Source organism: Loxodonta africana, chromosome 4 (genome assembly GCF_030014295.1).
Source record: "Loxodonta africana isolate mLoxAfr1 chromosome 4, mLoxAfr1.hap2, whole genome shotgun sequence".
NCBI classification, from domain to species: Eukaryota; Metazoa; Chordata; class Mammalia; order Proboscidea; family Elephantidae; genus Loxodonta; species Loxodonta africana.
In genome coordinates this window covers 158,351,579-158,363,764 of record NC_087345.1, presented here as the reverse complement: position 1 = coordinate 158,363,764, position 12,186 = coordinate 158,351,579, and the positions used below count along the sequence as shown (strand labels likewise).

The following is a 12,186-nucleotide window of genomic DNA, read 5'->3' as shown; positions in this document are numbered from 1 at the left end:
AAACAAATAGTGATGACAGTTGGCAACATGATGAGCATAATCAATGTCACTGAATTTATAAAAAATGTTGAACTGGCAAATGATTTGTGATATACATATTTACCACAATAAAACACACACACAAAATAACAATTGGAACTTTTAAAAAGAAAGAACTTTCCCTCCTCTTCAGTGATTTGAACATCTTAATAGGTAATGAGAAGTCTTTTAAAACAAACATGACAAAATTTATGCATTCTAAAACACAGATCTATAATTATTGATAAAATTTCTAAAAATATCTAAAAGTCATCCAGAGTGAATGAGTTAGCTGGGTGAACAAGCTGAATAAAGCTGATTTGGGCTTGAAAGGGGAAAAGGGAAGGAGGGCTACTTATTTTTTTTAAAGGCACAAATTTTCTTCAGTGACTGAGTGCAATCTGAAATGAAGAACAAAAATTACAGAGCTATGCTAGTGTTGATAGCCTTAGTGTATAAAGTCTGCTCTGAAGAGTAACTACGCTATCAGGTTAACCATGCTCATTTATATGTGCAGCTTCTGAAATTTTTAGTTTGACTTAGTTCTTTTAACCATAGATCATATGGTTCTGATTCTAATTATTTAAAGAATAAATAATAAGAGTAACTGGAATGAGCATCAAGTTAAATGAGACTATAAAGACACAATCAGGTATATCTAGGATGTGGAGTCTATGGGACAGCTGGCATAGATCTTTTAAAAGTCAATGTCATGGGGGGAAAAAAGACCAAGGAAACTCTTCCAGATTAATAAAACAATATAAAATATGTGGTGTGTTTCTTGAATGGTTCCTGCATTTAAAAACAAAAGTCTATGAAAGATAGCTTGGGGAACAACTGACAACAATGATATTATAGAATTATACTTAATTTTCTTAAACGTGATAATGGTTTAGGTTACGTAGGAGGATGTTCTTATCCTCACAAGATGCATGATGAAGTACTTCGGAGTATAGTTTACAATGACTGTGACTTACAAATATTCACACAAAAAAGTACCTGCGTGTATACACATATATACACAACTATATACACACATACAAACATACATAAAGAGATAAAACTAATGTGGCAAAACATTAACAATTAGTAAATCCAGGCGAACAGTATTTGAGTGTTCAATCTTTCTGTAAATTAAAAAATTCTCAACATAAGTTTGTGGGGAAAGTGTCACTTAATGGTGTCAGATATTTACTTCAAGGTGCCAATTTAATAAGTTTTGAGATATGTTAAAGACAGAGCTAACCAGTGTAAAGGTGAATCACCAATACGAATAAAGTTAACAATTTCAAGACATCATCTCCACACTATCTGCTTTAAAAATACACACACAAAAAACTAAGACATAAACATTCAGAAGTAAATCAGATGATCCGTAAATTACAATCAGCTTGGTAAAACACACAGTATATTTGGTTTCAAAATCAAATTCAATAAAACAAAACAAAAAAAAAAGACATTACAGTTAGTGTGGTTACTATCTGTAATAACAAATAGCCAAAGATGATGATATGCCAATATTACCTTTTAAGAAATAACGATCTCACAGAAGACCACTAAAGGTTTGAAGAATATATGAAAGAAAATTGCTTATTTACTAAATAATAGCAAAACAAAACAATGTACTTAAATCAAAAAATATTTTAGCACAAATTTTTAAAGATGAATAAGTAACAAAAAGTAAATAATAGCTTACTGCCCTTCCCTGTTTATTCTTAACCTCTAAACGGGTGGTCTCCAAATTGGGTGCACGCATCGCAGGGCATAAACAAAATGATCCACTGAGATACAGAAAAAAAAAATCAGAGTTTCCATTAACGTTTTTTTCTCTCACCCCTTTAAGGGTTCTATTTTTGGTGTGTTTTATAATATATAACATGTATTCGTACAGTAGAACTTGTACAATTCATAAATACACATACATATGCTGAGGCTATATACCAAAAAATCTGTTACTGATCAAGACATCTGATGAAAAAGTTGATGCTACTCTTTTATAAAACAAACGTATTTTTTTAAAAGTCTCCAGGCACCAAAGAGCATTAAAATCAGCCCCTTTAGCTTTTATCTAGTGGCTTATTGACTCTTAAGAATTTCATATATAATACTCATTAGAACTTCTATGAGTCTAAAAGAAGCAGCAAACACACAATGACAGCAGTGGAAAGTGTTATCTGAAGCTAGGGAGTCAGAAAATCAGTGAATTACACTAAGACTACAAGTTATCACCAATAAAATGTTAAACTTTGTTCAGCAGCGAAATAGAAGATTTTAAATAACAAGATTTAAAAATGCTCTGGAATGTCATCAGGAAAAAATTATAAATAGTATAGAAAATAATATATAGGTAATTGTATCATAATACTAAAATAAAAGAGAACTGAATATAAGGCCTTTGAGAAAACATTCCCAGGTAAGATTCTATATATTTTATTCTAAGGGGTTCAAACAGTTAATCTACTAAAAAGGCAAATCAAATAAAAGAAAAAGAAAAATGAGACTAGAGTGAAAATTTTAAACTATATTTTGGTTATTATATATTTAAAAAGTGATATAGACAGAAGTTATAATTATTTGTATAACTAGTAAGTAAACAAAGAAAACAGATGAGGAAAAGAAAATAGTGATTTTAACATATTAAGAACATGAAAAACTGACCAATTATGCCAATGGACCTCATTTTAGAGAATTTATATAATTTTTGTAGTTGCATTTATAGGGCATTAATTTGTCTTATATAACTTGAAGCTTTGAACTAAAGATATTTTCAAGTTGAATGAAACATATGTCATATATGAAAGCTGTATCTATCACAAAACAATTATAATGGTCTATTAAGCATTTAAATACAAAAATTAAGAAGTATAAAATCAAAGTTGCAAAAGTTTTTAATAATAAGAAAACCTCTATGTACATAAGAAGGTCCCTCACTGAGCAGGGGAGACAGATAACAGTGAAGAACGACCACAGAGTTAGAAAAGACTATAAATTCGTATTAAGTACATACTACAAAGACTCCTAGTAGGTTTAAGAAACTGATACAACATACAACTGGCTGTGGAATCTATCCGCTATTTACACTAGGCAGTAACTGGATCAATGTTTTTTCATTTGGATGTCATTGTTTTATAGAAACAAACTTGCAACTTTATAAAGGAAATAAACTGGGAAATAAAATTTGCTTCACAAAAATTCACATTATAGTTAGCTCAATTTATAAATAATTTTATTCCTTCAAATTAGGGACAGCTATATTTTAAAGAAAAGATTTCTTAAAAGTGCAACACATACAGGTTTCAGGAAAAAATAATTTGAACTCCTAAATGGTCCTTTCCTGTTTCCATATTTGCCATGTCATTGGAAAAATTTTATTGGAATCTTTCCACCTGGTATTTTCATTCTTATTAAATGAAAGGCACAAAATAATATAGTATCAGTTTTAAGTATTCATCATCTAAACTTTCAACTGAGTAATGTAATAATAAAAAAAAAATGTAATAGGTAAAGAAAAATGTATATACTTTGTAGTAAGGGTAAATTTTTTTTTTTTTCATTTTATCATACTTTGACTTTTATGGGGCAAAAGATGTACTCAAAAATTTGTAATTGATTTTATAGCATGAAAGATATCAAAATTAAAAAGGAAAATGACTCATCTGACACTGGTAAACCAGAATTTATCAAAAGACAAAGGGAAATACAATACAAATTGGGAAGAAGTCTATCGGTTGAGCTAAAATATTCAAATTGTAAGGAAAAAGACTGCAACGCTTTCCAATCTTTATCAGAAAATAAATTACTAATAATTTAAACAATATGAAGTTTGGATTCAAATTTTAAAATTTCTATTTGAGGGCAATACACCCCAAACTCAGGAATATATAACACTAGAGTAAAACACTTAAATTGAAGATGGTGCTCTACATTTGAACCTACAAAATTAGTCACCATTAAGGAGATTTCTTGCCGAAGATGAAATCATTTGTCAAAAAGCAAACAAGATACCTGTTTACAACAGTCTTAAAAAAAAAAAATCCCCTGTCTTAAGAAACACAAATTAAATTTTTGTTTATGGTAGAAAATTTGTTAATTAATTTAATATAGTACTCTGCTCAATTTTTCAGTCATTTAAATAAGTGTTAAATAACAGTATAACATAACCAAGGAAATTATAAATATTTTAAGAAGAAAGGTTAAAATCTCAGTGGAAAGCATTTTTCATATGGATTAAAGGAAACAAATTAAAATTAAAAATATTTCTGAAGAGGAAGCCAAAAATGATTTCATTAGATCAACTTTAAAAGAGAGAGAGAAGTCCAAACATCCAGTTTGAAGGATCACAATAAATACATAAACTGCTAAGCAAAGTCAGGAATACAGATTACTTCGAAACATCAACTTACACCCACTTTAATGAAGAATTAAAGGATACAATGTGCTAAAAACACACTTAAAAGACTAGCAGTCAGGTAAGACGGATGAACAAAATTTTGTTTATATCCTAAATGATTACAACAGATTTTGAAAATGTAGTGTAATTCATGTTTTGTTTGTTTGCTTTCCCAGTTTAAAAATTTCTTTCCGTTGCCTCGATCTTTGGTGTCATTGCCACCAATAAACACAGTATACAGCTTAGAAATCTAATTACTATGTTCAACTAGGAAAGAGTAAATTGACATTTCCTTAAAAATAAGACGTGATCCTACTTAGTTTATCACATGGTCCCACAATATCCTGAAATAAAACGCCAAAATGTGAAAGTTTAATAAGGAAAGTTACCATTTGCTATATAACCGCACCAAAAACGCAGCTACTGTACGATGGTGTGATGACAGCTAGTAGTACGCAGAGACTGCAGAAAGACATACCATACATATGTTAGCTCACAATTAGTAAAAGGTTCAGTTTAATGTGAAACTAAAACACGGACAACATAATGCCTTCGTGTAAATACGTGACAACTGTCTTCTTTTGCTGTTTAAAAGGAGAGTGTAATTACCTTAAATTCACACAAATTACGAAACACGGTAGTCATTCATGGTTAAAATAAAACAGTAATGCAAATTAATTTAACAGTGTTAAATATATTCACATGATCAACAGTGTGATTCAAAATGGCCACTGATGAAGTTATACATCAATATATGTACACAACATTTGTCACAACAGCTTTTTGTAAGTTTGACTTTTTTCAGCCAGGTAATTTTACGAGACAATATCGGATCAATTCTTTCAAAAGGAATTAAACGTTATAAGTAGTTTCATTCCTCTGGGTGGAAGGTGGGGGTAGGAGAACTCTAAAAAGTCAGTGCAAATTGAACAGAGTTCTACCTTCATGAATATTTAAATTTGTTGACCAGGATAGATTCCTATAAGCTAAGGAGAGACAAATCTTAAGATATTAAAGAATCTCCTAATGTTGTCGGCTGCACTTAGCAGATATTTGCCACAAAGAGGAATCCCAAGTCCTATAGCAGAGCCTTCTGAGAATATGGCTGCTGCGGTGGAGGTGGCTGTTGACTGCCTACTGGTTGAGGCAGAGTTGATGACGTTAAGCTATAGTTTGGCACCTGGGACATATTAGTTCCTGCATTCTGGTACAGAGTGACGTCAGCAGCAACAGCAGCAGCAGGAGGAGGACTATACACTGAAGCCTGGGTGGGATATGTATTTCCTTGGACAGAACTGACCATTGTACTGTGGAGGGAGAAAAACATTGAATTAGATAAGTGGTGAATGATACAGACATTTAGAGACAAACAAGAAAGCTACTGATTACTCATTCATTCAATAAATACTTACTAAATGTCTATAATATCCCCCAAAGTGTTATTTTAGATACTGAGATACCATTAGGAATGAGAAAAAAGTCCAAAAGACAAACAATTTATGTCAAGTAGTAATAACTCCTATGAAGAAAAATAAAGCATGGTAGAGAAGGCCAAGAGTACCTGGGGCAAGGGATTCTAATTTATATAGGGTGGTAGGAAAAGGCCTCTCAGATAACGCAACATTTTAAGCAGAGACCTGAAAAAAGTGAGGGAGTGAGCCATATCAATTATCTAGGAAAAGCACATTTAAGGCAAAGACAGTACAGTAGTAGTCTTTGAGAAGAGAAAATGCTAGGCATCTTCAAGGAACAGCAAGGAGACCATGATGGCTGGAGCAATGTGAGCAAAGCGAAGGGGAGCAGGGTACAAGTGGCAGGATTAACGGGGGCGGGGGGGGACAGGGGACCTTAGAACATACAGTGCCTTATAGGTCATAATAAAGATTCTGGCTTATATTTTGAGTGAGATGGAAAGACATTGGTTGGTTTTAGGCAGAAGAGTAATGTTACCTGATTTAGGTTTTAAAAAGCTCACCCTCAGGACAAAGATAGAAGCAAGGATACCTGACTGTAGGTTATTACAAGAGTTCAGATGAGAGGTGACAGGTGGCTTGAACCATTTTAGTAATGGTGGAAATGGAGGAAAGGGTCGGATTCTAGATATATTTTGAAGGCAGAGCCACCAAAATTTGCTAATGGAAAGAGTAGCCAAAGTTGGAAGTTTTGGGACTGAATAATTGGTAAGATGGCCGAATAAAATATGGAGTCCAGTGGAGAGGTTGGCACTAGAAATACAAATTAGGGTGTCAACAGCATATAAAGGGGTATTCAGAGTCAGTGGGCTGGATGAGATCCCTTGGGAATGAGTGCAAACAGAAAAAAAAGCAGGCCATATACTCAAAATCAGGAAGATTAAAAGGTGCTAGACAAAGGACAGTGAGAAGCAGTGCCAGTGAAATAGAAGGAAAACTATGAGAGAATGGTGACGGCCAAGTGAAGAAAGCATTTCAGAAAGGAGGAACAATCAACTATTGAACGGTATAAGGGGAGGATTAAGAAATGACCAATGGATCTGGCAATACGGAATTCACTGGTATCCCTGACGAGAGCTATTATCACGGACTAGTTGAGATGAAAGCCTGATAATCTCTCTTATTTGCCTGAAAATAGAAACTGAAAGAGGTCTTCCATATATACTCCCACTACATTTATCAATTATCTATACCTATACCCATTCATTCTTCCTGCTACAACTAATCAACCATCGGTGCTCCCATCTAAGGCCCCCTCCACCTGTGCACTGCTCCCATTTACAGAAAAACTTTCAAAGACTTGTCTTTATATACCATCTCTCCTTTCTCTCTTCTCATTCCTAACCTAATATTTGAGTTTTTAATATGTGTCAGACACTAGGTTAGCTATATGAAGAGCAATACTAGGATGCTTTAACACCGAGATTATTTTTTCCACATTTCCAGTAAAAATGTAATAAGCAAGCTACATAAGACAATTGCCCAGAATTTTCAAAGTAATGCCTATGTATTTATTTCTAGACTCTTTTTCCCCAAATGCTAGACTGTTTATAGGCCAACTGCTGATAAACTCGATGCTCTTGTACTTTTGCAAAAATTAAACCAATTAATTATCATAATAGATGAAATTTACCACCACCTTCTACCAACTAATATGACACTTTAACGTTTAAAGGCATCACCCATTATCATTCCATATATGCCACACTGTGAAATATAAAGTTGTACTACAAGAAACCAAATTTCTTGTACATCAGTACGCACCATAATATTGCTATAATATAGTGTTAGAGACTAAGTGCTCAGCTCTAGATCCAGAACACACAGTACCGAATCTTAACTAAGTAGGACTTCAATCTCTGTGCCTCAGTTTCTTCACCTATAAAATGGGGATATTAGTACCTACGTCATAGATAGGACTCCCTAGGTTGTACAAATGGTTAACATGCTCAGCTACCATACGAAAGCTGGAGGAGGTTCCAGTCCACACAAAGGGATCTCAGAAGAAAGGCCTGGTGACTTACTTCTGAAAAATCAGCCATTGAAAACCCTATGGAGCACAGTTCTACTCTGACACACGTGGACTTACCATAAGATATAACTGACTTGATGGCAACTGATGCTGGTACTTCATACGTTATTATCAGGAATAAATGAGTAAATACATGGAAAGCACGTAACACAGTGCCTGGCACATACTAAACACCTCATAAACTTTAGCTATTACTATAGAGTGTTGCTATGAGTCAGAATTGACTCAACGGCAATGGGTTTATTACTGTAATCATCCCACTTTGTTCTATATTCCTTATCTCAATTTACAGTTGCACCATCCACCCAGCTGCGTAAGGCAAAACCCTGCAATTCATCCAATGTCTCTCATATCTCTGCTCTGCACGTCTACCCAGCATGTCCCCCCATATACAATCATTTGCTCATCTCCTAAATAACTCTTTTACCATCACTATCATCGTATACAGAATCCCTTGGTGGTGTAAACATTTAAGTTCTTGACTGGCAACCAGAAGTTTGGTGGCTCGAACCCACCCAGAGGCACCTCAGAAAAAGGCTTGGCAATTTGTTTCCAAAAGGTCACAGCCACAAAGACCCTATGGAGACCAGTTTTACTCTGCAACATATGGGGTCGCCATGAGTTAGATTCTACTCAGTGGCAACTGGTATACTGGTATCATTATATATAGCAGTTAAGACACTCATGATTTCTGGCCTGATGTTCTAATTTCCCTGCTTTTAAGTTAGCACCTATGTCCCAACTATCCTACTGCCATTTAAAGCCCTTTATTTTTTTATGGGCTTTCTTGGAAACCCTGGTGGTGTAGTGGTTAAGTGCTACGGCTGCTAACCAAAGGGTCAGCAGTTCAAATCCACCAGGCGCTCCTTAGAAACTCTATGGGGCAGTTCTACTCTGTCGTATGGGGTTGCTATGAGTCGGAATCGACTCGACGGCACTGGGTTTGGTTTTGGATGGGCTTTCTCATTATTCTTAGGATCAGATCCAAGCTCCTTAACATGATATCTAGGGCCATTGATTACTTGACCCTTGTCAATATCTCAAAGTGTATTTCTCACCCTTCCCACTGCATACTTTAATATTTGAGTAACAGTGTATTGCCTAGCACATACAATGCCATTTCATACCCTCCTGTCTTTGCTCATTCCACAGGTACCATACCATTTCATACTGCCATGTTTTTACTCATAATGGAAAATCTTTCTGACTTTTCCTCTCCAGCTAAACAAATACTGCAATTCTAGCATATTTTATTGGAAACCTTCCCTAAACCCTGAGGCTCCCAAACCACCTTGTATTTGTAATTAATACGTTGTAATAAAGTACGTATCTTTTTCTTTGTTTTCCCCTACTTCCCAGTAAGCTTCTTGAAGCTAAGAAACTCTATCATATTGGTACGTCAAATGTCTAGCATAGCATCTGGTACAGATTAAATGTTCAATAACATTTGTTTAACACATGGGATTACTATGAGTCAAAAACTGACTCAAGGTCACCCAACAACAACTACAGAGGTAAACTGAAATCACAGACAAGTCCACAAGCCTGGACTGCCTTAAAGCACTATCACTGCCACCATAAGCAGGTATAGGAAACCCCATTACTGCCACCTTCCTCAATTATCAATAAGATTGTCCTGGGGTAACAGAAGTCTGGAAAAGCGTTAACCCTAGAACCAAAATTATATATAAAAGGATAAGAAATTGCTTTGTAGATATAAACTGAAGAGTATTAAGAAAAACCTGCCTACCACAACCTAGAAAAATCCTCACTGACCCTGATTTGTAACCAGAAAGCTCAAATCAAATATGCAGTACGTATCTCCAGCAAATATACTTCTAGCCCCAACCCTGCTCATTTGATTTTTCACCCTACATTGGCTTTGCCAGCAATCTCCTTATTTCTTAAAACATATGCACGCACTTCCTTGTATGTATTTATAAATTATATATTTATGGATCTCTTCTTAATTCCCTCAAAGCCTTTGTGCAGCTCACACAAGGAATAAAGAACACATCTCAGTGGCCTAATATAGCACTTGTAATATCCATCCTTAGAACATAAACATTCATCTGACAAACATTACTGAGTTCCTACCAGGTATAAGACACTGTGCTACGTGGTGCAGATATAGGCATACCTTGTTTTATTGCATTTTGCTTTACTGTGCTTCACAGGTATTTCGTTTTTTTACAAACTGAAGGTTTGTGGCAACCCTGCGTCGATCAAGTCTATCAGTACCATTTTTCTAACAGCATATGCTAGCTTCATGTCTCTGTGTCACATTTTGGTAATTCTCACAATATTTCAAACTTTTTTATTACTGTTGTATCTGTTATGGTGATCTATGATCAGTTATCTCTGCTGTTACTATTGTAATTGTTTTGGGGTGCCATGAACCACACCCATATAAAACAGCAGACTTAACTGATGTTATATGTGTTCTGACTGCACCACCGATCAGCTGTTCCCATCTCTCTCCTTCTCCCTTTCCTTGGGCCTCCTTATTCCCTGAGACACAAAAATATTGGAATTAGGCCAGTGAGTAACCCTACAAAGGCCTCTAAGTGTTCAAGTGAAAGAAAGAGTCTCACGTCTCTCACTTTAAATCAAAAGCTAGAAATGATTAAGCTTAGTGAAGATGGCATGTCAAAAGCCGAGACAGGCTGAAAGCTAGGCCTCTTGTGCCAAACAGTTAGCCAAGTTATGAATGCAAAGGAAAATCTCTTGAAGGAAATTAAAAGTGCTACTTCAGTGAACACATGAATGATAAGAAAGCGAAACAGCTTTATTGCTGATATAGAGAAAGTTTTAGTGCTCTGGATAGAAGATCAAACCAGCCAGAACATTCCCTTAAACCAAAGCCTAATCCAGAGCAATACCCTAACTCTCTCCAATTCTGTGAAGGCTGAGGAAGCTGCAGAAGAAAAGTCTGAAGCTAGCAGAGGTTGGTTCATGAGGTTTAAGGAAAGAAGCCGTCTCCATAACATAAAAGTGCAAGACGAAGCAGCAAGTAATGATGTAGAAGTGGCAGCAAGTTATCCAGAAGATCTAGCTAAGATAACTGACGAACGTGGCTATACTAAACAACAGATTTTGAATAAAGACGAAACAGCCTTCTATTGGAAGAAGATGCTATCCAGGACTTTCATAGCTATAAAGAAGTCAATGCCTGGCCACAAAGCTTCAAAGGATAGGCTGACTCCTTCGTTAAGGTCTAACGCACCTGATGACTTTAAGTTGAAGCCAACACTCATTCACCATTCCAAAAATCCTAGGGCCCTTAAGAATTACGCTAAATCTACTCTGCCTGTGCTCTGTAAATGGAACAACAAAGCCTGGATGACAGCACATCTGTTTACAACATCGTTTATTACTGAATATTTTAAGCGCACTGTTGAGAACTACTGCTCAGAAAAAAAGATCCTTTCAAAATATTACCGCTCATTGACAGTGCACCCGGTCACCCAAGAGCTCTGATGGAGATGTACAAGGAGACGAATGTTGTTTTCAAGCCTAGTAACACGACACTCACTCTGCAGCCCATGGATCAAGGAGTAATTTTGACTTTTAAGTCTTAAGATACATCTCATAAGGCTATAACTGCCATAGAGAGTGACTCTTCTGACAAATCAGGGCAAAGTAAACTGAAAACCTTCAGGAAAGGATGCACCACCATTCTAGGTGCCAGTAAGAACATTTGTGATTCATAGAAGGAGGTCAAAATCAACAGGAGTTTGGAAGACGTTGATTTCAACTCTCAGAGATGACTTTGAAGGGTTCAAGACTTTAGTGAAAAAAGTAACTGTAGATGTGGTCAAAACAGCAAGAGAAACAGAATTAGAGGCGGAGCCTGAAGATGTGACTGAATTTCTGCAATCTCAGGACGAGGAGTTGCTTCCTATGGATGAGCAAAGACAGTGATTCCTTGAGATGGAATCTACTCCTGGTGAGGATGCTATGAACATTAAGATGACAAAAAAAGATTGAGAATATTATATAAACTTAGCCGCCAAAGCAGTGGCAGGGTTTGACAGGACTGACTCCAATTCTGATAGACATTCTACTGTGGGTAAAATGCTATCGGACAGCATTGCATGTTACAGAGAAATCTTTCATGAAAGGAAGAGTCAGTCCATGCTACAAACTTCATTGTTGTCTTATTTTAAGGAACTGCCACAGCCACCCCACCCTTCAGCAACCTCCACCCCGATCAGTCAGCAGCCATCAACATTAAAGCAATACCCTTCACCAGCAAAAAGATTACAAATCGC

The 12,186-nt window shown here is 35.7% G+C and overlaps 1 protein-coding gene across 2 annotated transcripts in view; it reads right to left on the bottom strand.

The window, feature by feature from the left end:
• Positions 1–1,767: 1,767 nt before the first annotated feature.
• The window catches only part of STAM (signal transducing adaptor molecule), a 74,029-nt gene continuing 63,610 nt past the window's right edge, over positions 1,768–12,186 (bottom strand). For both annotated transcript variants that reach the window (XM_003410562.4, XM_023548888.2), the window contains exon 14: positions 1,768–5,715. In XM_003410562.4, the coding sequence (XP_003410610.1) occupies positions 5,487–5,715 (229 nt within the window). In that variant the 3' untranslated portion in view covers positions 1,768–5,486. The remainder of the gene's footprint in view (positions 5,716–12,186) is intronic.